Source organism: Martes martes (assembly GCF_963455335.1).
Source record: "Martes martes genome assembly, chromosome: 16".
NCBI classification, from domain to species: Eukaryota; Metazoa; Chordata; class Mammalia; order Carnivora; family Mustelidae; genus Martes; species Martes martes.
In genome coordinates this window covers 2,358,365-2,384,887 of record NC_137904.1, presented here as the reverse complement: position 1 = coordinate 2,384,887, position 26,523 = coordinate 2,358,365, and the positions used below count along the sequence as shown (strand labels likewise).

At 59.4% G+C, this 26,523-nt stretch overlaps 4 protein-coding genes across 7 annotated transcripts; 2 read left to right on the top strand and 2 right to left on the bottom strand.

Annotated features, from left to right (window-relative positions):
* Positions 1 to 1,847: 1,847 nt before the first annotated feature.
* FXR2 (FMR1 autosomal homolog 2) lies at positions 1,848 to 16,212 on the top strand. 3 transcript variants are annotated; one of them, XM_080825640.1, is made up of 17 exons: positions 1,848 to 2,305; positions 7,971 to 8,023; positions 8,383 to 8,476; positions 9,066 to 9,137; positions 9,230 to 9,378; positions 9,638 to 9,731; positions 10,177 to 10,293; positions 12,461 to 12,631; positions 12,807 to 12,885; positions 13,207 to 13,316; positions 13,518 to 13,604; positions 13,902 to 14,124; positions 14,281 to 14,478; positions 14,568 to 14,768; positions 14,864 to 14,959; positions 15,097 to 15,197; positions 15,517 to 16,212. In XM_080825640.1, exons 1-17 carry the CDS (start codon positions 2,225 to 2,227, stop codon positions 15,610 to 15,612), a joined length of 2,022 nt encoding a protein of 673 aa, XP_080681766.1. In that variant the 5' UTR covers positions 1,848 to 2,224; the 3' UTR covers positions 15,613 to 16,212. The 3 variants fall into 3 exon arrangements, with proteins under 3 accessions (XP_080681766.1, XP_080681768.1, XP_080681767.1); XM_080825642.1 differs by having other exon boundaries at positions 2,267 to 2,305; positions 8,357 to 8,476; XM_080825641.1 differs by lacking the exon at positions 1,848 to 2,305 and adding an exon at positions 7,613 to 7,871.
* A 1,057-nt stretch (positions 16,213 to 17,269) lies between these two features.
* Positions 17,270 to 19,103, top strand: SOX15 (SRY-box transcription factor 15). The gene is made up of 3 exons (XM_080825679.1): positions 17,270 to 17,290; positions 17,523 to 18,207; positions 18,742 to 19,103. The coding sequence occupies exons 2-3, from the start codon at positions 17,672 to 17,674 to the stop codon at positions 18,908 to 18,910; spliced, it is 705 nt and encodes a 234-aa protein (XP_080681805.1). The 5' UTR covers positions 17,270 to 17,290; positions 17,523 to 17,671; the 3' UTR covers positions 18,911 to 19,103.
* Positions 19,086 to 22,740, bottom strand: MPDU1 (mannose-P-dolichol utilization defect 1). 2 transcript variants are annotated; one of them, XM_080825677.1, is made up of 7 exons: positions 22,572 to 22,740; positions 21,161 to 21,226; positions 20,843 to 20,975; positions 20,460 to 20,545; positions 20,221 to 20,339; positions 19,960 to 20,070; positions 19,097 to 19,844 (listed from the first exon to the last, which is right to left on the bottom strand). In XM_080825677.1, the coding sequence occupies exons 1-7, from the start codon at positions 22,672 to 22,674 to the stop codon at positions 19,722 to 19,724; spliced, it is 741 nt and encodes a 246-aa protein (XP_080681803.1). In that variant the 5' UTR covers positions 22,675 to 22,740; the 3' UTR covers positions 19,097 to 19,721. The 2 variants fall into 2 exon arrangements, with proteins under 2 accessions (XP_080681804.1, XP_080681803.1); XM_080825678.1 differs by lacking the exons at positions 20,221 to 20,339; positions 20,460 to 20,545 and having other exon boundaries at positions 19,086 to 19,844; positions 22,572 to 22,719.
* A 1,517-nt stretch (positions 22,741 to 24,257) lies between these two features.
* On the bottom strand, positions 24,258 to 26,270 carry CD68 (CD68 molecule). Its single transcript, XM_080825661.1, has 6 exons — positions 26,142 to 26,270; positions 25,638 to 26,062; positions 25,366 to 25,485; positions 25,169 to 25,241; positions 24,889 to 25,059; positions 24,258 to 24,606 (listed from the first exon to the last, which is right to left on the bottom strand). Exons 1-6 carry the CDS (start codon positions 26,185 to 26,187, stop codon positions 24,473 to 24,475), a joined length of 969 nt encoding a protein of 322 aa, XP_080681787.1. The 5' UTR covers positions 26,188 to 26,270; the 3' UTR covers positions 24,258 to 24,472.
* Positions 26,271 to 26,523: the final 253 nt, after the last annotated feature.

The following is a 26,523-nucleotide window of genomic DNA, read 5'->3' as shown; positions in this document are numbered from 1 at the left end:
TGATGAGTACATGTAGGATGCTTTCGCAGTGTGAGGTAGAAGTCCTAGTGGAAGGCTGAAGAAATTACATTTAAGTTGAAAGAGAAGTTTGTTGAAGACAAGGGATATCCATGTAGACGATGGACCCTTAAACTCAGAGCAACACCAAACTCAAAGTCATCAATGTGTCATCCAAAACTTTGTCGCCTGCGTTCTTTTTATCATGATTGGCAGCACCATTCACTCAGGGTCCCTAAGTATAAATCTGAGAGTTGTCTGGGGTTCCTCCCACTTCTTCACCAGCTCCCGAACCTTCCCCCCACCACCCTCACCACCCATTCTTGTTGATTCTACAGCACATTTAAGAGGCCCCAATCTTTGTGTACTTCTGTTGTCCACAGCCCTCCTCCAAGGTCATCGGCATCTTTCTTATCGCAATGGTTTTCCACTGGTCTCACACCTTGAGACCACCCTTACTTTTAATCCATTCTACACAGTTGTAGAAAGACACTCCTGCTTAAAACCTTTCAGTGGCTCTTTGGAATTCATAGAGTAAAAGCCCTTCCCCTTAATCCGATTTACAAGTTCCTCACAGGCTACCCTCTGGCAGCTCCTTACTTCAAGCCAAATGCTACTCCAATTAGTCGTGGTTCCCCAAAGGGTATGTCTTTCTGCTTGTTCGCATCACTGTGTTCCTAGTAGCTCAAGAATACCCTTACCGCCTGTTTTCTCTAGCAAACGCCTACTCAGGCCTCACATCTCAGTTCTCGAAACTTCAAGTCTTCTCCCGTCTCTTGGAAGAACCCCGGATCATTGTCTCCTCGGGATTCCCTTCAGACCGAGTCCTTATCTCTATCACACCTTCAGTCCAACCCTGTGCACTTACTTGTGAGTTGGTTTAAACTTGTTTGTCCCCTCCTTCCCGAGGCATTATAAAATCCTTGTTTTGACATCGTGTCTTTGCCTCCCTGGCGCTTAGCACACAGCCACTGGAAACGCAGCGAGGGCGAAATACATACTTGCTAAGTGATTAAATGCACAACACGGTTCTAATTTCTGTGCTACTTTTATATTCATCTCTACAACCCAAGTTCTTATCTTAGTTCGGGAATCCGGAGTTTTCCCTCTACTACCCTCTTACTCCGCAATTTTTCCTATTTTGAATTTCCTCAGCATTTGGACATCAAATCTTGCGCTAATCTAAGTTGCCTTTGCTTTTTGGTACCGCCTTGAAATTATCCTTTAACCTTTCATTGCATGCACGACCGACTTCTCAAGGCAGGAACGCGGCTCTTAAATCTACAGCTGGAGTTAGAGATGCTCCTAAGAGTCTACACCAGCGTGAGAGCGATTAAGCCCGGCGCATGCGCCCCAGGCTTTGTCTTTTTTTTTTTTGGCCTTTAGACTCCTCTTTTTTTTTTTTTTTTTAATTATTTTTTTCCTTTGGAGCGTGCGCACCAAGAAAGACAAAGGTGGGGAAAGTGACCAAGCAGTCATCCAGGCGCATGCCCATCCCGAACTTGCCCCAGCCCCGGGATGCTCGCGGCGGGGAAGTGGGTGTGGCCTGACCGGGAGCGGCGGAAATCCAATCCGACCGAGTGGGCTCGGCCCCTCCCTCCGCACGATTGGTCAGCTCTCAGTGTTGTGGGGCGGGGAAAGGAAGAGATGTGGGCGGGCGGGGGGGGGCGGCGAAGAAAGAGAGGCATCTCTTTCTGCGCAGGCGCGAACAAGCGACCAGGAGGGGGCGCGCGAGAGCGACAGGGAGTGTGGAAGCCCTGATGCGCTGGCGAGCGCGAGCTGGGTCGCCAGCCTTGACGCCTGCGCCGTGGCCCTCGGGGCCCCGCGCGCGGCGGGCGGGTGCCCGGTGCGCCTGCGCAGTAGGCGGCGGCGGCAGGGGGAGGTGGAGGCCGTGGAGCGGCAGCGGCAGCAGCGGGTCCCGGGACTGAGGCAGCAGCGGGGGCGGCGGCAGGCGGAAGCTGAGGTGACGAAGGCAGCGGCGGCGGCGGCCGTTTCCCTCACGGTGGCGGAGACCAAGGCGGCGGCGGCGGACGGGGAGCGGCCCGGCCCCGGCCCCCTGCTCGTTGGCTGTGGCAGGGCCGCCGTGGGGCCGGCCCGGCTCCCGCCCCCCGCGGCTCCCCCTCCGGCTCCTCCCCCGGGGAGACGCCGGGGGCCTGGCCCGGCCCGGACTCAGACCGCCGCTGCAGCCGCCGCCGGGGCAGTCGGAGGCGGCGGCGGCGGCGGCGCCATGGGCGGCCTGGCCTCCGGGGGGGACGTGGAGCCGGGACTGCCCGTCGAGGTGCGCGGCTCCAACGGGGCCTTCTACAAGGTGAGGCGGCGCGCCGGCCGGGGACACCCGTGTGCGGCCCCTGGCTCCCGCCGGGGAGGGGGGCCGTGGGGCGGGATCGCGCTTCTGGAGCCCAGTCCTGGCGCCCCGAGCCCAGACCCCGCTCCCGCCCGCAGTCCTCCTGGGGAGACCTCTGCAAGTGAGCCCCCTTCCTCGTATTTCCGGCCTCTCCGTCGGTTACACCTGCTCTGCACCCCCGTCTCGGAGAGAACGAACGTCGGGGCATTATTGTGCTGGGATCAGCGTCCGCATCCCCCCCCCCGCCGGCCCCCCCATTCGGGAGACCCCATTTTCCCAGCTTCTCGTGGACTTTTCTTGTTTCCCGGTGGAAGACAGACCTTAAACCTGAATCACGCCCCCCCCCCCCGCGGTCCAAGCACATGGAGAATTCTCTTTATTCTTCCCTATTGCCCCCTTGGGAAGGCCGTCCCATATTAGATCCTTTCATCTCGCTCCGAGAGGCCTCTCCCTCCCGGCTCTGGAAGGCTCACCCCACTTCCATGCTGCATCTCTGCTCCCAACCCAAGGAGAAACGGTCAAAATCCATTTATGACATTTGCTATCTTTGACCTCGGCAACTCTGGGTTGTAAGCCGTCAAGTTGCCTCCTAGCCGTAAGGTGGCATCTTTTCCCAAGTCTCTCACCTCACCCCTTTATCCCGCGGCCAGCTGGCCTGCCGTTCTCCGGGGGGCGACCTCAGCTGTCTTTCCATCCTCCCTGTAGCTTCTTCTCTGGAGCAGGGTAAGCCCCACGTTTGTAATCGATCGGGGGGGATCACAGGCAGCGGTCTTGTGAAGGATTTCCGCTTCTCGAGCACTTCTGGCCAACTCGCTCCGTTCGGGAGTGATAACCTTTCTCTGAAGGAGGGGATCTGTCTTCAAATGGTCCCTGCTCGCCTCCTCTGCTCTTCCCTTGTGCAGGATTTGGTCCCTTACAAGTCCTGTCACTCCTGCCTTCTGTATCCCGAAGTCATTTCCCAGGACGTTGTCTCCCATTTGGGTGAAGCCAGACGGAGACCCCCTCTTGCCTCTCAGGGATTCTTCTTTGTGTAACTGTCATTATTTTTGAAGCTTTTTGGACTTTAGGCCTGGGACTTCTCTGATTCCTGTCATCTTCTCATTTTACCCCGAGAAGCCAGAGCAGGGGTATCTCGTTATTCCGAGGGAGAAGAGCCCCCTTTCTTCCACTTCCTTTTGGGCCTTTTCTCCTGTAAAAGACTCTCCACCTTCATGCCCTTGGAGGTGACTTTCTCTGGCTCTTTCCCCATGAAGTCCTGTCACTGGAAGGGTCTCTGTCTTCGCCCTTGTGGTGGAAGGCTTCTGCCCTGGCTTCGGTGGGTCAGAGGAGGGTAGTGATTTTTCACCCACCCTAAATGCCTCCAGTTGGGCCTGGCTTCCCTCACCAGATTTCTTTCTCTTCAAGCGCCTGTGGCAACCGTTATCTCTGTATCTTGACTTATCCTGTCAACCTAAGTCTTTGGGTTTTTACCTAAAACTTGTGTACCCTCCAGGAACCGCCTTGCTCCCTGTCTGGAGGAAGCTCCTGGCCCCTTTTTCCTGCATACTTTTCTCAGAAGACTTTTTCTTCTAGCTGCCTCCTTAGCGTTTCTGTTTTCTTTGGCAAAAGTCTCTAATTCCTTTCTGATTCTGATAGAGCACGTTTGTCTCTTGTATCCTTTTTCCTTCAGACTTGGCGTTGCCTTGGTTGAAATGCCCTTCCTCGTAGGATTCGAGACCCATTTCCCCCAGTATCTTGGCCTTCATCTGGGTGTGCCCCACCCCTCAATTCTGGGTTCTTAAATTGAGTTGGAGATGGAGATACGAGATTTGCTTTTGTTCTAGGAAGCGTAGGCACTAAGCAGAGCTGGGAAAGATTGGTATCCACTTGGGATTAACTGGGATGGATGGGAAGGGAGATGTTTCCCTTTCCACGTGTACGTGTCCGACAGAAAATCTCTCTGAATCTTTCCCTTTTCCCCTGTGGGCCCTGGCAGTGATAAACTTGGGTGAATTAGGGACAGGATGCTTTGAATCAGAAAGCGGAGTTCGGAGTCGAGCTGAAAGCCAGGTGATGTGGATTCTGCGTTGTGGCCACGTTAGCATTTTCTGCCTCATGGCTCAGTTAAAAACAACAATAAATCCCTAAATTCAGACTAATCTTTCTTCAACTCTCAGTGCCATATAGATACGTAGCTATTCTGACCTTGCTACTGATTTAATATTCATGACTCAGCAAACTTTGGTGTGGGTCGAGAAGTGTTTACGTTGCTTCTAGAACTATACATTTGGGAAGGCCCCTTCTCCTGTCTCAGAATTGGGTCGTGTTGTGCCTCTTCTTCCACGACGGCCCTGCACATGGCAGGTCTGGGATCTCCGTTATCCGGTGGCTGTCCCACCAGCCCTTCCTTTTCTGCCGGTCTACTGTGTTACTCTCTAAGTTGTACTCTCCCAAGTGTCTGGTCACCTTTCAGGGCGCAGTCATCCGGCTTCACAGACCTTGACCGATACCACTTTCCCATTCCCGTCTTAAGGAGTATAACATCTTCACCTTCGAGCTCTGGTTTTTACCCAGATCCGTCCAGCTTTTTCCTAGAACTCCCTCCTTTCTTTTGAGAGCCCAGGACTAGAAGATAGGGCGGAGGTGGGGACTAATTTCCTATCTGGGTATCTGGAAATCTTGGGCCACTCTCCCTCTTTCTGGTCCTGGGCCCTGTAAGCCAAAGCCAGGATATGCCGCAGCCACCGAATTGAGTCATTCTTTGGATCTTGTTGGCTTTCTAGAGACTGACTCACCTGCCCCTGGCCTCACCTGCCTGTGCCCTTGTTGAGCGTGGACTCAACGTTCTACCCCTGGTGTCTTTGGAGGGAAAACACGGGTGATGTGGGTGAGGTTAAGGAGCGGAGGCTAGACGAGAATACGACGTTGAGGAGAAAGCTTGTTCTGGAGAACACGTGAAGGAAAAAGACCCGAGAAGTGGAAGAGTGTGTGGCGTTTGGTTGAACTGCTGAGTAATGGGAGGAAAGACTCCGTTCCGAGCTCTGCCTTTCTGCCTTGGGCCTGGATCACGGGAGCTGAAAACAAAAACAAAAACGGGGTGTTAGTGCTAGCTCCGCCTGAGGGCCAACCCTGGCATGTTGGGGGAGAGCTGGATCAGAGCCTGGGGCACATCCTCTGTGAGGGAGCAGGTCCGGGAACGGGAATCTCTTCGCCAAGGAACAGACAAGATTTTCTTCTATCTCTTCCACTCCTTTTATGTCACCCCTGAAACGTTTTGAGAATAGCTAACGCAGACAGTTTTTGCCGTTTGGAGATTGGCATTTGGGGGAAAGAACTGGATAGAGTCAGCGGAAGAGGCTGGTTGAAATGTTTCTGGAAATCCAGACAGACCCTCAAGAAGGGAGCAGTGAGGAAAGGGATGCCATGTTCAAGGTTACGGGAAGAAGGAGGAAGACGCTGAGGAAGGAGCTAAGAGAAGAACCTAAAAGGGCAGAAGGACTCGGGGCAACTAGTGAGGGATAGGAGTGCCTCAGGAGACTTGTGTGCGGAGTAGGAGGCATGGGCCGGGGTGCAGGGAACCAAGAGCGGAGAGAACCTGGGATGTGGCAGGGGAAGGGGAAGCGTTGGCTGAGGAGGCGGCCAGGCACCTTGGGCCACAGTAAAGGTCTGCATAGCGAGGGACCAGAGCGAGATCTGATCCCGAAAGAAAAGCAGGATCGCCCGCTGGGATCAAGAGTAAAATTCGGGTTTAGATTTTCCCACTGCAAGGAAACAGCGGGGTAGTAAACCCACTTTTGACCAGTTTGTTGGGGGTGGGAATGATGCAGGTGTGTGTTTTCTGTGTTTCTTCTCCCAAGCTCAGCTGTTGTGCCTAGCGGCCGAGCTCAGCAAGAGTTCTTGTGTGTTAGCCTTTCGGAACACCAATTTTTTTCATTTTATTTTATTTTTTAAGATATTATTTATTCATCGGACAGACAGAGATCACAAGTAGGCAGAGAGGCAGGCAGAGAGAGAGGGGGAAGCAGGTCCCTGGCGAGCAGAGAGCCTGATGCGGGGCTCGATCCCAGGACCCTGGGATCATGACCTGAGCCGAAGGCAGAGGCTTTAACACGCTGAGCCACCCAGGTGCCCCCCATTTTTTTCATTTTAAAGATTTATTTATTTGATGGGGCTGAGAGAGAGTCCCGAGCAGACTCCCCTCGGAGCCTGGAGCCCAGCACTCGGCTCCCAACAGCCCTGAGATCGTGACCGAAGCCAAAATCAAGAGTCAGACTTTCAGCCAATGGAGCCACCCAGGCGCTCCAACCCCTCATTTTTTGTTAACAGCTTTATTGAGATAGAAACAATGAAGTAGATGTGTTCAAAGTATGATTTGTTAGGTTTTTGACACAGATCCCTGTCTACATATCTCTGTAGCTGTGTCATACCATCATCACAGTCAAGATAGTTCCGTCACTTCCAAAAGTCCTGTCAACCGCCGATCTGCTTTCTGTCAGTAATACAATAATTTGTGCTTCCCGGGTTTTGACAGAAGTGAAAAGGCACTTCGATAGAGACAGGGTAGTCTTTTCAACAAGTGGTGCTCAGGCTGGCTACCCGTGGGTAAAAAAGTGAGCTCTGATCGTATCTTGTACCACGTACAAAATTTAAATCAAAGTGGATTGTAGACCTAAATGTAAAATAAAAACTATGAAACTTGTAGAAGGAGAAATAGGAGAGAGCTTTGTGGGGTTGGATTAGGCAAAGATTTCTTAGCTAGGATGCTAAAAGCTCAGTTGTAAAAGAACAAATTGATAACTTGGACTTTCAGAATTAGCAATCCCTGCATTTGAGTGTGTGAGGATTAGAGAAGGTAGAAAAATTAGGAGCACAGCTGAGCCCATAGCTTTGGCTTCTTCAATGAGGACATAGTAAGAGGTGGACTGGCTATGCAGGCATCCTTGTTCCTTTCTCATGTCGTCTGAATTGGGGGTTCTTTTATCTTTTTCAGATTCATAGTAGTGTGTCCCAGTCTAGCATTAAGAAATCTCACATCTCCAAAGTCCTGACTTTTCCCCTTTGGTAAATCGTGGTCATCGCTTTGAATGTCATCAGTGCTCTGAGTACTCCTGTAGGACCCATGAGGCCCAGGTTTGCTCAGGCCTCTTGCTGCCATTGGGGAGCTAGACCCTTGTCTCTCTAGGCGGATCCTGCTGTCCTCTAGGTGTCCCAGGACGGCCTCACACTCTCATGGGATATTCTTAGCCTTGCTGAGTGTGGCTGGCATTTTAATTGAACTCTGGCAAGTTGCTCAGCACAACAGGAGGCAGAAAGATAGGGAGGCCCCTGTGGGAGCCATAGTAGACCCGTCCGTTTCCAGGCTGTTCTCGGGCACGTGGCGTTTTCCCCTTCTGTTGAATTTGTGTCATCTTACTCTGGATTTTGCCACTTCTCTTGCCGTGTCAGTATCGTTTCCTTTGTCTCTGCCTCCTTGTCCATTCTTACTCTTTACCAACTATGGGTTTTTCTGGCCTTGTCCTTGGATTGCTTGTGTCCCTGTCTAAAACTCAAGGTAACAGTCTCTGTCTCTGTGCCCTTGGTGGTATTAAATTGTCATTGTCTGTCTGTCTGTCTGTCTTTCTTTTTCACTTTGTTCTACAATCTGCCCTAGGGCTTTGTGAAGGACGTCCATGAAGACTCTGTCACCATCTACTTTGAAAACAAGTAAGACCTTGGGATTAGAGAATCCAGCATACTAGGTCCTAGAAGGAGAGTGGAGAAGAGGGGGCGGCTGAGTCCTATGAGGCATGTAATAGGTGGGGGAGAGCCAGGGCTTTGGGTGGCCAACTCATGTGGATCCCAGGAGAGGAGCGGGCCAGACCTTGGTGAGGGTGGGGGACGTTTGACTACTGTTTAGTTAGATTCTAGGGAAAGAAAAGACACCACTCTGGGGCAGGGCCTGGAATGTAGCCTCTCATCACCAGGGCGGGTGGGAATTGCCCAGCAGAGGCAGTAACCCCTTCTTGAAGACATGGACAGCCACAGGAGCCTGAGTAGCTTTCGTGTCACTGTTTCCCCTGCAGCTGGCAGAGTGAGAGACAGATTCCCTTCGGGGATGTCCGGCTACCGCCTCCAGCCGACTATAATAAAGAGATCACAGAAGGGGATGAAGTGGAGGTAAGGGCCGCGGGCTCCACTCTCTATTTTTTTTTTTCATTTTTACTTATTTATTTTTTAAAGGTTTTATTTATTTGAGAGAGAGAATGAGGGGGGAGGCTCAGAGGGAGAAGCCGACTCTCGCTGAGCAGAGAGCCCGATGCTGTCGATTCCGGGACTCCAGGGTCATGACCTGAGCCGAAGGCAGCTGCTCAACCAACGGAGCCACCCAAGGCACCCCGTGCTTTGCCCTTTAGAAATGTCACTTTTCCCAGGATTCCGCGTCTCCCTCGCCCTGATACTAGTGTCCTAGGCTCCCTCCTGGCTGGTTCATTCTCCTTCCTTCCGTGCTAAGCTGCTGTGCCCGGCCTGGCAGGAGAAGTACCCCACTTCCCCGTCGGTCACGGCTGTGGTCGAACTGTCGGGAGCTTCCCCGTTTCAGGGCAGTCACTTTCCCTCCGTCTCCGGTGACTGCGCCCTCTGGCTTTCAGGCAGCTCTTTCTCACGTTTCCCGTTGTTTCTGTGTAATGGGTCGCCCAAGTGTCCGAGCGCCTGTCTCGTTCCGATGTTCTGAGATGGCACTCAGTGTCTCTTCTCTTTCCGCTGTCAGGTGTACTCTCGAGCCAACGAGCAAGAACCCTGCGGCTGGTGGCTGGCCCGGGTGCGAATGATGAAGGGAGATGTGAGTGATGGGGTGCACGTGTTGTCACCGGAAGGCGGGAGGCCGACGCTCAGGTCATCCACGCTTCTTTCTTCCGTTCTTCTTTCTGCCAGTTCTATGTCATCGAATATGCTGCCTGCGATGCCACTTACAATGAGATCGTCACCCTGGAACGGCTTCGGCCAGTGAATCCCAATCCCCTCGCAACCAAAGGCAGCTTCTTCAAGGTCACCATGGCTGTGCCCGAGGATCTGAGAGAGGCGTGAGTTAGGGATGTCGGGGCGGGGCCCCTTGGCGGTCCACCTGTCTGCCCTTCCTTCTCCCGGGTCCCACTCCTAGTGTCCGTCTTCCCTCCTGTTCCCTTGGGCCTCCGAAGCCGTTCTGGCTCCCAGCTCCTCGCTTTCTTCATCCCTGTTCTCACTGCGGTCCTTCCTCTTCTCTCGTTTCCTTGTCCCTGTCTCTCCCTTGAACCTCTCCCCGCACTCCGCACTGTGCCGCTGAGCACCCTTCTTTCTCGGCAGCTGCTCCAACGAAAATGTCCACAAAGAGTTCAAGAAAGCGTTGGGAGCCAACTGCATCTTTCTCAACATCACGAATAGTGAGCTCTTCATCCTGGTGAGTTACCTGGTGCCTGACTTGCACGTAAACCCCTTCAGTGATTTTTTCCTTCTTCCCTTTGAAGTCCTTTGTAGAACGGAAGGAGCTCAGATGTGTTTAGAAGGCTTCTTACAGCTCCTGACCCTGCGGGCCCGGGTCACCCCCTGGCTGGCCTTCGTTCGTTTCTTAGTCTGGCCACCCCAGCACAGTCTGGCCAGACCCTGCCTGTGTATTTGGGCTCTCAGGAAATACACTGTACAGTTCTCCCCCTCTAAAATCCCTTCCCTTAGGTGCCCAGATAGTAGGCCCTTGTGAGACTGACAACGGTTTTCCTCTTCCCTCGTTTCATGTCTTAATCCCCGTCCTCTCCCAGAGACTCAGGCGTCCTGATTCCCAGCTCCCGCCCTTCCCCGGTGTGTGTTCCAAGTCCGTTTGAATGACTTTTCCATTGGTTTCTCCCCAGTCGACCACAGAAGCACCTGTGAAGCGGGCGTCCCTGCTGGGGGACATGCATTTCCGGAGCCTGCGCACCAAGCTGCTGCTCATGTCGCGCAACGAAGAGGCCACCAAGCACCTGGAGGTGAGCCCAGGCCACACTGCTGCTGCTGAACGGCACTCTTGTCACCCCTGCCCGTCCCACCCGCCATCCCGGCTCTTGTGTCCCCAGAACAAAAAGACGAAGGTCTTTCTGGGCCATTAAAGCTGGATCTGCTGTTTGATTCCAGACTCTTCCAGATGCCAGGCTCCGTCGGGTCCCAGTAGTACGGTTGTTTTCAGACTCTGTTCTTAACCATGGCGCCCTTTGATCAAGGGAAATTCTGCTTGAAAGCGCGGTGTCTAAAACCGGTCCACCAGGGCCGCTCTGTAGAAGTATAAGAGGAGGGGGTGGTCCTGACCGCCGGTGGCCTCCCCCAGGTCACCCCCCGCAGGTCACCTCCCCCAGGTCATCTCCCCAGATCACATACCCCAGATCACCTGCCCCAGGTCACCTCTGAATCAAACCGCTCCGGCAGGGTGTACTTGAGAACTGTTCCTGTGCTGGAAAGACCACTGGACGTGAAATGCCAAGTCTTGCTTGGGCAGATCGTTTGATCCCACTCAGCTTTATCTCTGTGACAACGAGGCAGTTAGACTACAGTATTTCTTCAAGGCCTTTCATACTTTAGGAAGGTCAGATCCCCTTCCCCTAGGTGCCATACTGTCCCACGCTAGTAGGGTGTGTGTGCGCCCATCCATTTCTGTTCATCCAGAGACCTGATCTTCGGGTGGGGGGGGCTTTTCTCTGAGCCTCTGACCTTTCCTTCTCCGGGCGCTACTTCTCAGGGCACTGGCAGTTAAAAATTCACCGTTACCTTGCGATGGTACACAGTATGTCTGCTCTGGTTCCCTGGAGACCAAAGTAGACTTCAGATCGCCTGGGACCTGGTTGTATTGATCAGCGGGTACAGAGTGCCAGATACGGGGCGCCTGGGTGGCTCAGTCGGCTGAGCGTCTGACTCTCGGTTTCGGCTCAGGTCATGATCTCAGGGTCCTGGGATTGGGCCCCGCGTTGGACTCCGCACTCAATAGAGCCTGTTCGAGATTCTCTCCCTCAGTCCCTCCTCTTCGTGCAAGCTCACTCTCCCTCCTCTCTTTTTCTCTCTCAGATAAATAAATAAATTTTAAAAATCTCTTAAAAAGTGCAGATAGCTAAGTTAGCCATTTGTGCAAAGTCTGTTTTTGAGAGCGCTTGTCTTCCCCTCGTTTTTTAAAATTATTTTGAAATACCGCCCGTGTAAGGGAAAAAGGTAACACAGTAGGTACCCTTGCGCCCATCAGGCAGTTTAAGGAATAAAACTCTCGGCAGACTTCTCTAGAGGACGTTTGTAAATCACTGTAGATCCTCTCCCTCCCTCCGTGACTCAGTTGTTCTGAACACCCAGCGTCGTCCCTCCGTGTTCGCTTTCTTCCTGGCTAGGGGAAGTCCTTGCCTTAGTATAGTCTCTTCCGTCTTGTAAGGAGGAGTAGTGGACCGGGATCGGGAGTGCCCCCTTTCAGATCTCTCTCCTCTTTGGTGCTTCTGCCTAGGACTCCCTCTTCCAGAACCTTCCCTGTCTTCCTGCCCTTGTGCCCCGCTGTGGGAATGCAGCAGCGGCATGCCGTTCCGTGGCTCCTTTCATGCTTTCCTCAGCCCCTTGCTTCCTGCTTATTATTTTGGGAGTTGATACGAGTTTGGTTCAAGTAATCCTGGTTCTTTACTCGTGCATTTACTTTGTGAAAGGGCCTTTCACATCTTATTTGATTTTAATTCATTACAACCTTATTTAATCTGAGAGTCTGGGGTGTGCGGTCAGTCGGGTGTAACCGTGTAGCAGAAGACAGAGTAGAGACCCTGAGAGTGTGCTGTGTTCTGGATCCCATAACCAGGTCGGGTTGGAGCCACATCCAGAACGTTGGTGGTTCCGGCGCAGACTCCGCCCTCACGTACCTCCCTTTCCCGCCAAGCCGTGGGTGTTTGGCAGGTCGGGGTGGAATGAACGGTTCCTGAGTCCTCCACATGGGTCCTGGTGGTCAGTGGACCCGGGGTGGTTCTGGCTCGGTTCCACACATCTTTCTCTCCTTGAGGTCCTGCAGAGGGTCTGGTGTCCGGGCCAGCTGCCTGGGGATCCGCCACTGGGAACCCCGCCATGCCTGGGGATCCGCCGCTGGGAACCCCGCCATGTCTGGGGATCCGCTGCTGGGAACCCCGCCATGCCTTTTCCTTTCAGACAAGTAAGCAGTTGGCGGCCGCCTTCCAGGAGGAGTTCACCGTGCGAGAGGACCTGATGGGACTGGCCATCGGGACTCACGGTGCCAACATCCAGCAGGCCCGAAAAGTACCTGGGGTGACCGCCATCGAGCTGGGCGAAGAGACCTGCACTTTCCGCATCTACGGGGAGGTCAGTGAAAGCGTGGTTGTGGGCCCCGGGGGGTGTTACAGAGGGCCGAGCGCTCAGTGGAGAGGATGCCCATGTCCCGGGGCCTCCCCGACTTTGGCGGCAGCACACTTTCCCAGAGGCAGAGCGCGGTAGGAAGGCCGGGCTGAGTCACAGCCCCCGTCTCCTCCCCTCGTAGACTCCCGAGGCGTGCCGACAGGCCCGGAGCTACCTGGAGTTTTCGGAGGACTCCGTGCAAGTGCCCAGGAACCTTGTTGGTGAGTCGTGGGTGTGTACGCCCCCGGAGAGAGCACGGCGGGACCAGTGCGGGGCCGGGGGCCTTCCAGTCTCACGAGGATGGAGCAGACCGTCCGTCAGGAGAGTGACAAAGGTGGAAGGACAGATACTGGGGATTGTAAAGTATTTTGTCCTGAGAACTCAGCAGAAACCTAGAAGGAGAACAGTTAAACAGAATCTGGGTGTAGGAGCTGGAAGACTGTTTATCTTATCTATTTTTTCTATTTTTACTCTTTTTTTCTTAAAAAAAAAAAAAAGAAAACAAACCAACCAAAAACCTAATTCCTCCTTTACCCATTCAGGCAAAGTGATTGGAAAGAACGGGAAAGTGATCCAGGAGATTGTGGATAAATCCGGTGTGGTGAGGGTTCGAGTAGAAGGTGACAATGACAAGAAGAATCCCAGGGAGGAGGTACGGGGCACTGCCTCTGAGGACTGCTTCCCGAAGTAGATGGCAGCGTCCCCTGGTTCTCCTCTGCCGGCTCCCGGGGTCTGGGGGATGGGAGGTGCAGAGCCCAGAATGATGCCCCTGGGGGAGCTTCTGTAGGAGACGGGGTGGGGTTGGGACCGGCCCTGACGGTCCCGCTGACCCTGCGCCCTCTCTCTTCTGCAGGGCATGGTTCCCTTCATATTCGTGGGCACCCGGGAGAGCATCAGCAACGCCCAGGCCCTGCTGGAGTACCATCTCTCCTACCTGCAGGTACCCAGGCGGCCGGGGGGCGGGAGGGTCTCGGTGCAGCGAGGAGGCAGAGGCCGCTGGTGGACAGGGTTAGGACGGTGGTGCCCCGCTTGTCTCTGAGGACAGCGGAAACCTCGGAGCGGGGATTTGGGGCTGTGGGGTTGGGTCCCGTAATGTTCGTTGTTCAGCCCGTGTCTTTGTCACGTTCCTAAGAGTTTAGGTCGCTGGGGGCAGTCAGGGCGAAGAGGCAGGCGTGAGGGAGGCTGTCGGCGGGTCTAGTCACTCCTCTGGTCCCTCTCTCCGTTCTCGCCCGACCAGGAGGTGGAGCAGCTTCGCCTGGAGAGGCTGCAGATCGACGAACAGCTCCGGCAGATAGGACTGGGCTTCCGCCCTCCCGGCAGCGGGCGGGGCGGCGGGGGCAGCGACAAGGCCGGGTACACCACCGACGAGAGCTCCTCCTCCTCCCTCCATGCCACGCGGACCTATGGGGGCAGCTACGGGGGCCGCGGCCGGGGCCGGAGGACGGGCGGTCCTGCCTATGGTAAGAGGCTGCGGTCCTTGCACGGGGGATGGGGGCGTTACAGGCCTGGTGGAATCTCGAGGACGGGGTGACAGACCCGTTGAAGGTGGGACTGGCTGCGGGATGGATCCTGGGCAGGGGCGAGGGTCCCCGACTGAAGCCCACTGTGTCCTTCAGGCCCCAGCTCGGACCCGTCCACAGCTTCTGAGACCGAATCGGAGAAGAGGGAGGAGCCCAGCCGAGCTGGGCCAGGTGACCGGGACCCCCCAACCCGGGGAGAAGAAAGCCGGAGGCGGCCGATCGGGGGCCGGGGTAGGGGACCCCCAGCTGCCCCCCGGCCTGCCACAAGATACAACGCTTCGTCTATCAGCTCAGGTGCCAGTGTGGGGCAGCTGGGGATGCGGGTGCGGGCCAGGAGGAGGGACGGCGGACGCCCCATAACCACCTTCTCTTCCTCCGACCAGTGCTGAAAGATCCCGACAGTAATCCCTACAGCCTACTGGACACGTCTGAACCAGAGCCCCCAGTTGACTCAGAGCCTGGGGAACCCCCCCCAGCCAGTGCCAGGCGCCGCCGCTCCCGCCGCCGCCGCACGGATGAGGACCGGACTGTCATGGATGGAGGCCTGGAATCCGATGGGCCCAGCATGACAGAGAATGGCCTGGGTAAGGGCTGTGCCTGGAGTCTAGAGAGGTCGAGCCCGGCGGGAATTGAGGTACGGGCGATGAGATGCGCCCCTTGGGTTTTCTCTGCCCCACAGAAGATGACTCGAGACCCCAGCGTCGGAACCGGAGCCGCCGCCGCCGTAACCGTGGGAACCGGACGGATGGTTCTATCAGTGGAGACCGACAGCCAGGTCAGCGAACGCCGGGTGCCCGCGTCCTTCCCCAGGGCGGAGGGAACGGGGTGCCTTCTGCCGGGGCTTGGGGCTTAGCGGGCGTCTAAGAGCTGGAGACCTTCCTTCTGAAACCCTGGGTCCTCCGCCTCCCGCAGTGACCGTGGCAGACTACATCTCCCGAGCAGAGTCTCAGAGCCGCCAGCGGCCCCCCCTGGAACGCACTAAGCCCTCAGAGGACTCTCTTTCGGGACAGAAGGTAGGCAGGCGGGGTGCCCGTACCCGCCACGCTTTCCTCCTGGGGCAGGCGCGCAGGGCACTGGCGGAGGAGCCCGTGTCTGCTGGCGTTTAGGCCGCGTGTGGAACAGGGAAGGTGTGGTAGGACAGAGGGAGGTTTGGCTCGGACTTTCTGGGTTCCTCTGAGAGTTGCCAGAGCGGCAGTCCCGGGACCAGCGCCCCACCCCCCCGCCCCGGGGCGCCGGCTGCCAGGACCACCAGGATGGGGGGTGGGCACGGCCTGGATTTCTACTGACCGGCCTCCCGCTTCCTCTCCTTTTTTCTTTCCCACTTTCCCTCAGGGCGACTCTGTCAGCAAGCTTCCCAAGGGCCCCTCAGAGAATGGGGAGCTCTCCGCGCCCCTGGAGTTGGGTAGTTTGGTGAACGGGGTTTCATAAAACCTCTGGCCCGCATCCCTCCCTTCTCCGTCTCGCTTGCTGCCCCACACCGTGGCCCTCACAGGCCCGACCGACCTGCGCTGGAGCTGCTCTATCTAGGGGGGAGGGGGGTGGCACAGCAGCTTGGGTCCCCCTCAACCTCCAGGAGCTAGTGGAGGGGTGTGTAACAGGGTCATACCCCCTCCCTCTTGTCCGCCCTACCCCCAGGGTGAGGGGAGCCTCTCTCCTTCCCCATCAGACTGGATGTGCCTTTATCCTCTAACGCCCCGATCTCTCTGAACACCCCCGTCCTCCGCCTGCTGGTGCGGGGTGCTCCTCGACCCACCCAGATTCGACAGTTCAGGGGGGCTCCCCTGCTATCCCTCCTCCCATCCTGTACCCCCCATCTCTGGGGCCTCATCACTGTGGAAGACGGGGATAGTAAGGGTATGAGTGGGTGGGAGGCATGGGGAAGGTTTTGGAGTAGAACCAGGGGTGTGTATGAAGGGGGGTGACAAGGTCCCCCAGGGGAGGGGGGACCAACCTTGTCTGGTGGATGAGAAGGCGTATTTATTTTTCACTGTACAGTATTTAAAAAGAGAATAAAAAAATCCAAATGGCTCTGTGGTTCCTTGCACCTTCCTTGTCCCCGGATGGACCTGCCCGGGCCTCGTTTCCTCTCTCCCCCCACCTGCTTTCTCTTCTGGGAATTCCTGGCATTCCTGTCTCCCAGGCCCAGGTCCCTTTCTAGTCTGGAGCCCAATGGCCTGTGGCCTGTCGTGGTGCTTCTCCCCTCCCCCGGGTGTGCTCGTAGAGGGAGCGGGCCGCTCCTCTCCCCTGAGTCACGGCGGGCTAGGTAGGGCTGCTGCGGGGTGCTCGAGCAGGAGCTGGAGCCGGTCCTGCGAAGGGCTGAGAGCCAAGGCCGGGCTGCCTAATCCGATTACCGAGGCCTGGGGCAGAACGGGGAGCCGGGCTCCCTCGAGACCCTCTGAGGCTCCGGGGGCTGGCCCTCCGCTCTGGGTCCAGGCTCCTCAGGTACCCACGCCGCTGACCCCTTGCTCCGGGGGTGGTGGTGGTGGGGGTTGTCCCGGGGCCTGGGGCTCCCTGTTCTCAGACTCAGGTTTGCAGAGGGCACCCGGCGGGGAGAAGCCGAGGTTTGGGGGCCAGCGTCGGGAGGGCTTAAGTGTGCTCACCTGGACCCGCGGTTGAATCACCACCTGAGCACCTGCTGGGATGATTCAGGAAACCGAACGGGCCTGCCTCCTGACCGTCTTGGCCCAGGGGCAGGTCAGGGCTTTGAGGAGCAATAGGCACAAGAAAAGGGTTTGGGGTAGGGGGTGGGGTGTTCCCAACTTCCTCCTCGCTCAATTGTGACCCTGAGGGCTTTTGATTCCCCTGTGCTCCATCCCATTGTGCGGAGGAATTGACTTTAAATTGCCGGAGCTGCTGCAGGGAGGGGAAGGCGTGCAGCGCTCCCGGGGCTGGAAGGCCTGACATCTGGGTCTTGGGTGGGGAGGGGGCGTGGTGCCCCGAGGGGAGTGTTGGGGGCTGGGAAGAACAGGACACCTGGGTTTGCCCGAGGGAGGGGGACGTTGGCGCCCTTAAGGAGGCGCGGTCTGCGGGGAGGGAGTGGGGAGGAGTCTGGTTAAAAGCCGTTCCCGGGTCTGGCCCACCCGCCAGCCACAGACGTTGAGGCCAGGTGAGAGGGGCGGTGGCGGTGGCGGCCGGGCCCCGGGACTGCTCGGGACGCTCGGAGGCCGGGCGCGCCTCGGCGGCAGGCGGGCTGGGTCGGGGAGCGGAGCGCGCAGCCTGCGCCGTGCGGGGTGCCGGGCGGCGGGTCGAGCGCCGGCTCTCCGAGGTGCGCCTCATTGGTTGGGAGCAGGGGCTCCGTTCTCAGGACTCTGAACTTGGGGACGACGCCTACTTTTTAGGGACACGAGTTCCTCTGGAACGACTCGAGACTAGGAAGACACTTGCATTTTAAGGACCCCGGGTTTGGGCACCGACCTTGCGCTTCGGAGGGGAGGGCGTGCGGGACGCCCTCTCCAGGCTTCCCTGCTCCCCCCCGCCCCACGCCCCCATGGCTCTTCCCGGCCCTTCCCACGACCAGGTCTGGAGCCTGCAGCCTCCTGCCCCCGCGGCTCCTGCCAACTCGCCCTCGAGCTGCCAGGAGCGGGAGGGCGCCGGGAGCCCAGGGGTCTCCGGGGGTATCCCCCTGGAGAAGGTGAAGCGGCCCATGAACGCGTTCATGGTGTGGAGCTCCGCGCAGCGCCGCCAGATGGCGCAGCAGAACCCGAAGATGCACAACTCGGAGATCTCCAAGCGCCTGGGCGCGCAGTGGAAGCTGCTGGGCGAGGACGAGAAGCGGCCCTTCGTGGAAGAGGCCAAGCGCCTCCGCGCCCGGCACCTGCGCGACTACCCCGATTACAAGTACCGGCCTCGGCGCAAGGCCAAGAGCTCGGGCGCCGGCGCGCCCCACTTCGGCCCGGGGAGCGGCGGCGGTGTGGCTGCCGGTGGGCCGGTCTGGGGCCCCGGGTTCGCGACCACCCAGGGGAGCAGAGGCTTTGGGTACCAGCCGCCCAGCTACTCCACAGCCTACCTGCCCGGCGGATACGGGTGAGCGCGCGGGGAGCGGGCCGAGGGACGGGCGGGGCGACTCCGGGGGCGCGGGGAGCTGGCTGGGAGGACGCCCCAATGCCCCACTGGCCTGAGAGCGCTCTGGTGGCCCTGGGTTTCCATCCCGGCCCCGCAGTGCCGGCCCCCAGGATGTGATCCTGTTTCTAGTTACCTGAATTTCCCGTTTCCTCCCTGCTTCTGGCCCTCCTGTGACCCGGCTTCCTCTCCCTGCCCGCGGGGCAAGGAGAGGCCGGGCCCAACTCTGCCCCTTCCTGGCCTCCCGCCCCAAAAGAGGAAAACAGGCGCAGCACGCAAGCTGGCCCTCCGGAGCGTGCCCTGACAGGGCCACGCCGCTGTTCTCAAGCTGTCCCGGGGTCTGCTCTGGACGGCGCCATCCAGTGGGGCCTGGACAGCCGGGGCCTTGTACCTATGTTGGCCAGAGCCGGCCCAGCCCCCCAACCTGTGAGTGGGGGGCCCTGCCGGCCCCTCCCAGCCTGGAACAGGCTTCTAACCCCGGTGTCTCTCTCTCCGCAGCTCTTCCCACTGTAAACCAGAGACAACCTCGCCGTGCTCCCTCCCTCAGAGTAACCCCCGGCTCCAGGGAGAGCTGCTCCCGCACTATAGCCCCTACCTCCCCCCAGGCTCTCCTACTCCATACAACCCTCCCCTGTCGGGGTCGCCCCTGCCCCTGACCCACCTCTAACCCCGGTGGGCACGGACCTCCCAGGAAGGGCCCCCCCCTCCTCCTGTCTTCACCCCCCACCCCAAGCTGCAAACCCTCCTTTAGAACTCTGTCGGACCCCAGTTCAGAGGAGGCCTGTGCTTTGGTCCCCATCTCCGCTGCCACCTCTCCCCCAAAACACTTTTTTTGTAGGATGAACACAGTTTTTACAATGAAACCATGTCTCGGCGTCTTTATTGCCCTGTGTCTGTCCCCCCCTCACTGCTGCAGGAACCAGCAGTCTCCGCTCCCTTCCGCCTGGACCTGCCAGAGCACGACCCGCCTCACCCCACCCCGCGGCTCTGCCTGAGTCACTCTCCATCCCCCCCCGCCCCGCCCCCAGCCAGCACTGGGGTCCTGGAGGCCGTCCCAACCGGGTTCGGGGACAGAGGCAGCGCCAGGCCCCCCCAGTTGCTTCCATCGGCAGGCTCTGCCCTCTAGGGCCACAGAGAAGTGGGGAGCCTGGGGAGCCCAGGGCCGACGTGGGCCGCAGACATACCTAAACAGCTGGGGGTTGCTGCTGGAGGAGAAGCGTGCGAACGATTAAATGAGTTAATAGTACACGCACAGGGCCGTGTGCAGTGTCAGCCCGGAAATCCCGACGCCCGTCCCTTCCGAGGATACGCATTCCCACTAAAACACTGGCTCAAGGCTGTCAACGACGGCAGAGGAATGAAGAACCTGGAGAGGTCCCACCAGCAGGCTGGTCCGGATGGGAACGACCCCGAGGTTGGGGGAGGTTGGGGGGACGACTGGAAGAGACCCGGAACGCGCCCCAGGAGCCAGCTCCGCCCTACTGCTCTTTCTTCCCGTGAGGGGCCTTTGCGTTCCAGTAGAAGAGGAGCTGGCCGGCGATGAGGCCGTTGCAGAGAGAAGAGACCACGAAGGTGCCCGCCATGAGGGGGTCTCCCGTCTCCTGCGAGAGAGACCGCCAGGGACCCAGAAAGTGGTCAGAGAAGGAGCCGCTTCAAGCCCGCCGCTGCACAAGGGCAGGGCTCTAGCGCCCCCTGGAGGGCAGAAGAGGCGCTCACCTGAATGGAGGTGAAGATTCTGGCCAAGGACCCGGCAAACAGCAGAAAGACGGTGACGGCTGAGAGCTGGCCCGTGTGTCCGTTCCGGTAGTTGGTGGCCGCCTGGAGCAGCTGGGGGAGACGGTGAGCGGTGAGGGCCTCTGTTCTGTCATCTGAATTCTCCCTGTGTCTGTCACAGAGCTGCCCGCCCCTCCCGGTCCACCCGCACCCCCACACGTGGGGCTCCCGCCCTGCACCCTTCCTTTTGCTCCCAGTCCTCACCCTCCCCACGACCACCGCAGGCATGTTGGAGGCCTGGAGCAGGGTGATGAGGGCCAGGGGCGTCAGCGGGGACAGCAGCAGCAGCAGTACCAGTGCGTAACTCGCTAGGAAGGTGACACCTGGGGGTCAGGGAGGGAAGGAGTCCCGCTGAGCCTCTCCGGTGCTCGGGCTTCCCCAGGCCGGAGTGCCCGACAGGGCCCGACAGAGCCACAGCCTGCTCTCGGCTGAACCCCCAGCACCTTGCACGGTCTGTCCTCTGTAGTGCAGGACCAGGAAGCAGATGGTGACGGTCTGGAGCATCAGGAACAGGGCTTCACCCCACGAGCTGCAGAGTCGAGAGTTGGGAGGAAGAAAGGCGGGCCTGGAAAGAGGCGGGGAGAGCCTCCACGGCCCCTCCATCTGGGGCCACAGTTCGCTGATGACTCCCCGTCCCTCCGCCCCCGCCTGACAGACTCCGTCTAGGTCCTGGCCATCCAGGGCATGCTCTCCTCTCGTCACGACCACAGAAGACGGCCAGATTTCCAGAAGGGCTTAAGCTTTGCCACCCCTGTACCTGCCTCGCCCTACCCCCCACTAGACGTGTGCACATTCACCCTTGGGGACCCAGGCTGGGCTCCCTCACCTGAACGGGAAGTTGTTGGTGATGCTGTAGACCATGGTCCCCGTCAGTGCCACTAGTTCTAGCATTACTGACTGAAGGCTCAACCCTTCAGCACTCTTGGCTCTCAGGATTTTAAACACCTGCGGCAGTTTTACTAGAGACAGGAAGAGAAGACCAGGGATGAGGGGCGTGCATCCCTCGGGAGCACACCACCCCGGCCAGGCGGCGGGCTGGGAAGCCTGGACCTCCACTTCCGGTTAAGGGACCCCGTTTCTGGCATCTCAGCTCTCCGCCCTCCACCCCACAGCAGGGAAAGAAGATAAGGTACAAGGTACATACCCAGCAGTGACCCAGCGACAATACCCAGACCCAGGCCTTTGCTGAGCAGGATCTTGAGGCAGGGGACTGAGAAGAGAAAAAAAGGAGTACACAGAACGGACGCCTCTCGAACCCAGCCCAGGGCTAAAGGCTCTTCACGCTACGGAGGGTTGCCACCGCTCCTTAAGACCTGGACAGAGCCGCACCGGGAAGCCTGGGGCTGTCTGGTGGCGGGTGCAAAAGGCCTGGGCCTTCCTGCTCCAAATCCTATCACTGTCAGCTGACTTTTCCAAAACAGGCTTTACCGTGCGGACTACATCTAAATTGCCTGGTGTGGGGGCGCCTGGGTGGCTCAGTCGGTTAAGCGTCTGCCTTTGGCTCAGGTCTTGATCCCGGAATCCTAGGATCGAGCCCCACGCTGGTCTCCCTGCTTCTCCCTTATTCCTCTCCCTGTGGCTCCCCCTGCTTGTATATGCTCGCGCTCTCGGTCAAATAAAAATGTGGGAGAAAAAAGCTTCTTGGTGTGACTTCCAAGAGTCTCCATTGCTTCCCTGTGCAAAGCTGAGCAATGCCCAGGAGTCCACAGATCCTTCATTCGCCTCATCTGGGCAACCCAGGCGATCCACTCCGGTTGTCTCCTGACCCACTCATTCCTGAACCCTTCGTCCCTGGCCCCCCCTTGCTCAGGGACCTCACATTACCCTTCAGGTAGGCCCTGGCCCACACCTTCTGTAGCACAAGGAGCTCGACCCAGTCGGGTCCCAGGAGCACACAGTGGGGGACCAGGAAGGGAAAAGGGCAGGCTGGGCCGGTCTCCCACGGGAACCGATGTCCGCAGTGGGCTTCGTGGGGACCTGCCTCGCAGACGGGGCACTGCGGGATCACCCCAGGCTCAGACCATGAGCAAACGTGGAGGGTTAGAGGCGCCCCCGGAAGTGCCCCTGGAGCCCAGATTCCTGAGAGGCCTTGAAGCAAGTGCCATCTGCTCAAGGTCTACTCATCTTTTTTCATCTTTTTTAAGATTTTGTTTGACAAGAGAAAGCAGGAGCAGGGGGAGCGGCAGACGGAGAGGGAGGAGCAGGCTCCCCGGCGCGGGGCTCCATCCCAGGACGCCGGGATCCTATCGATCTACTGGAGACCGGAACGATACATAGTCAGGTGTGACTCTGCTTCGTGCACTTCGAGTCTTCCCGTCTCTCACTCGCATAAAGAAGTATTTCCGCCGCCGCCGCCCGCCGACCCCTCCCGGCCGCGGCCCGCCCTTACAAGGCGAGCCCCCCTCTATGGAGGCCGAGACACTTCCGCCCCCTCCGCAGGGACTTCCGCCCGGCTCAGCCCTGCAGGGGAGGCCGCCGCCTGGGCCGCAGTCCCGCGCCACTGATGGCCGAGGGCGCTCGAGCAGAGCTTTGATAGGAGGCCGAATAAAGCTCACCGTGAAGCAAGTCCCAGTGGACGAAAATTTGGTCGTAGCATTTCTCAGGTAAGAGAAGCGGTACCAGCGCCCGTTTGAGCGGACCGTCTGCCTCGGCCGCCATGTTGCAAAACTAGCTTCCGCCCGTCTCTCCGGGGCGCCATTGACCGACGCTGCGCATGCGCGCTCTGGGCCTCCGCCCTCCCTGTTCCCCGCTCTTTCTTAAGCCACCCCCCCCCCCCATCAGCAGCATGAAATAGGTCTCGCCGAGAGACCACGTTTCGGACGCACCCTCCCTGTTCGAATTTTACGGCGTGCTCGGGCTGTGCGCCTGCGCAGTTCCACCTAGCGCGTCTTTGTTTACGCTTCCAGTTCGGGGGCAACACGGCGCCTCCTGCCTTTCTCCGCGCCTGCTGCGCGGCGCCATCTTGTCCGCCCCCGGCCGACTCCACGTTGTTCGAAGTTGAGAGAGAAGGCCCTTGAGTCTCCCGAAGGGCGTTGGGCGGGGGCGCCGTGGCTCCCTGTCTCCTGTTGTCTCGGCGTCTCCAGAGGGAGGGGCGCCGGCGGGAGCAGGACAGCCTGCGGCAGGCAGCCCCGCGGAGGCGCCGAGCTGCGCGCAGGCCCCTGTTCCACCTCCCCCGGCTCGCCCGGGGCCTAGGCGGTTGGGTGCGCCCGCAGCTGCTGGGCCGGGACGGGGAGGCGGAAGAGCAGGCAGCGGGGGAGGAAGCGCCCCCGGGCCCGAGGGTTCTCTCCCACCCGGCCGACCCCTGCGCCCTCTGTGGCCACGTGCCGTGCGAGCGCGCCAGCGAGGCCCCGGGCCCAGCAGCGCCCCTTGGGAAAGGCCAGCGTGGACGACCCCCCAGCACCGCGGAGCGATGCCCTCCGCCCCCCGTGCTGGGACTCGGGCTCCCAGCCATCCGGGGGAGGCGGGCCTGGCGCCCGCCGCACGGATCACGCTGTCGAGCGGCCATTCCTTGCCACAGTCAGCAAGGTCACCCGGGATGTCCGGGGACGCGGTGGTGGGGCTGCTCGCAGTGGGACAGGTCTCCGGCCTTATAGAGCCTCTGCAGCTGGGAGGGCCCGGTCCTGGTCCCCCCGCGACTACACCGTGGGCTCCCGTGAAGTGGGGCTGCCGGCCTGGGGCGGCCACCCGCTCCCACAAGGTACACCGCACGGGGCTGGGGGTGTGGGGCCCTGGCTGGAGGTATTCTGTTACTGGGGGAGCACCAAGGGTGATTGTGGGTGGAGGTCAGAGTTACCCACTGCTGCCGCAGCTGGGATAGGAGCATCCCTGGCGCGGGAGGGTTTGGTCGGCGTGTGCAACCCTCCCCCGGCCGCGGCCGCGGCAGGCAGCGCAGAGCGTTCTTGTTGCTAAGGAGGTCCCCTACAGCCCTTGGAAAGGAAATGACCCAGGTGTGACCTTCCCACCCACGCTCATTGGCCATTGCTACCTGCTTCACCTGTGACTGCAAAACTGGTTTGGAGGGCAGGGGGCGCTGGAGCAGCCAGAGGCCCCGGAGAGAGAGAAGGGGGGCCAGGCAGATGCGACACCAGCTGTGCCAGGCTCTGGGGGGTGAACCCATGAGGGCACGTGGTCACTTGTGACCTGACAGTCTGGCAGCCTGAGCCTCAGCCCTGGACGGTGCAGAAAGGCGTGTGAGCGACCCTCAGCGGCTTTTAATGCTGATAAGAAAGGGGAAACCGAGGGCAGAGGTTCGAGCAGGTTTTATTATTCTGGGGCTGGGAGAGGAGAAACAGGTCACATCTAACGAACATCTTTCCCCTCCATCCCTCCGCGGGGCATTAGCTCTGCTTTTGTTCGTGACCTTGAAGTCGGAGAGGGAGGATAACTTTTGTTTCTGAGTCAGTTGAGTGGGGAGAACCGCGGGCCCCGTGGTGTCCTCTGGTGTTGGGACAGATCCTCAGAGGGCCTGGTAGGAGGGTGGGCGTCTCCGAACGACGCAGAATGTAACCAGCACCAGGGCGAGGAGGCCGAGCGCGACCAAGCCGATGATAACGGGCAGCAGGTTGAACTGGTCGCTGGGACAGGAGAAACCTGGCAGAGAGGGAGGGCGGGCAGGAATCAGGGTGGAGGCCAGGCCCAGGAGGGAGGAAGCCGCAGGGGGCATGCTGGCAAGTAGGAGGCTGGCGAGGGGCTCCCCTAGAAGACTCTGGGCCCTAAACAAAAGGGGAGGAGGCCAGAGTCTCGCAGAGGAAGTGGGACGGTTGCGTTAGAGTCAGGGCAGGCGTGAGAGAGGAAGAGAAGTTCAAGGTGTAGGAAGGAGGGTTCTGGGCCCCGGGCAGGGGGGCTGTCCGAGGGGGGAAGGAGGGGTCTTACTCGGCCCAAAGGCCCCCGAGGGAGGCAGCCGAGCAGCCTGCAGCTTCAGCCCGAGCAGGTCAAGGCGCAGAGACGGCGCCAGGGCGACGCTTGTGTTTCTGCAGCTGAAGCTCTGGCCCAGGGGCGCTTGGAGAGCCCGAAGGGATGAATTCTGACCCGAGAAGGTCCACTCTGGAAGAGCGAGGAAGGGTCAGCTCTCTGTCCCCGTCCCCGTCCCCGGCTGCCGTCCCTTCAAGAGCCCGGACGTCCAGGGCCCGCGGCGAGGGGGTGGGTTACTCACGCGCTGCCCGTGGGAAGGACACGTTGTACTCCAGAGCCACGGAGCTCAGGTAGACCGCGCCCTGCCGTGGGTCCTGGGGAGGTGACCGGGAAGGCTCAGGGCGGCCGGGGACAGCGGCAGCCTCGGCCCGAGGCAGGAGCACGGGGAGGGCTGGGTGGGAGGAGGGCGCGCGGGGGGCGGGGATGAGGGCGCGGTACCTGCTCGAATCCGAAGCTGAGCTGTCCAGAGGGGAACGAGAGTAGCAGACGGGGGTGGGCGCCCTCACAGCGCCCCTGTGGCTTGGTCTTGTTGGGGTTCAGGACCGAGATGCCCCAGGCCTGCAGAAGTTAAGGGGAGCGTGCTGTGAGAGCACAGTCGCGCCGTCCGAGGCTCCCTGTCCTCGGCACCACCACGCCGCGTGTCCCCTTCTGCCCCGCAGCTGGTGGCCTCGCGCCCCTGCCCCTCGGGTCCTCCGCCGTCTCTCGGTTACCTCTCCTCCGCCCTGGGTTGGGTACATGACTCCGATCTGAATCTGGGCTTGGAGCCGGACGCAGGGCTGGGAGCCATTAGTCCAAGTGTAATCTCCTACGGCCTCCTGGGGCCCCGGGCTGGGACTGGGCGGCGGGGGAGGAGGGGGCGGCAGTGGCCCTGGGTGGGGGGAGCTGGTGGAGGCGTTGGGGCTGGCGGTGGTGCTGTTGCTCGTCGTTGGGTGAATCGTGGTGTTTTCGTGGCTGGGGGTGGTGGGGGGCTTGTGAGTGGCTGTCGTGGGCTCGTGGCTGGTGGCGCCTGCGGTGGTGGTTCTGTGGCTCGTGGTCCCAGGGCTCGCTGTGCTTTCTGTGGCCGTTGGGGTCACCGTGAAGGACGGCAGCAGAGTGGCCGACTTCTTATGAGGACAGTCGTTCCCTGTCCCCTGGGCTTTCAGCAGAGGAAGACTGGTCAGCAGCCCTCGGGCAGGCTCCTCCTGGGGCCCCCCTGCCCCCGGGTCTCTCCTTACCTGCCAGCAGCCCCAAGGCCCCCAAGAAGAGCACAGCGAGCCTCATGACAGACGGGCCTCACCCGGGCGGTCCCGGTCGGGTTTGTCTGCACCCGCTGCTTGCTCAACCCCGAGCCCTCTGCCTCCGTTTGGAAAAGGAGGAATTAGGATTTTGACTTCCTGTAACTCCGGCGGTCCGCCCCCAGCCTGACTCAGGCACCTCAGCCCCAGCCACCGAACCCTGAGTCACTGACCTTTGTCATTGAGTGAGGGGGTTGCCCTGGCTTCCCAAGTGGGTGCCACCAGCGTTCAAAAGGTCACACATAGATGGGAGTCTGGGGGCAGCTGTTCCTCAGAGAACAATGTATCTAAGTCTGCCGGAGGTCCCAAGGGATTACAAAAC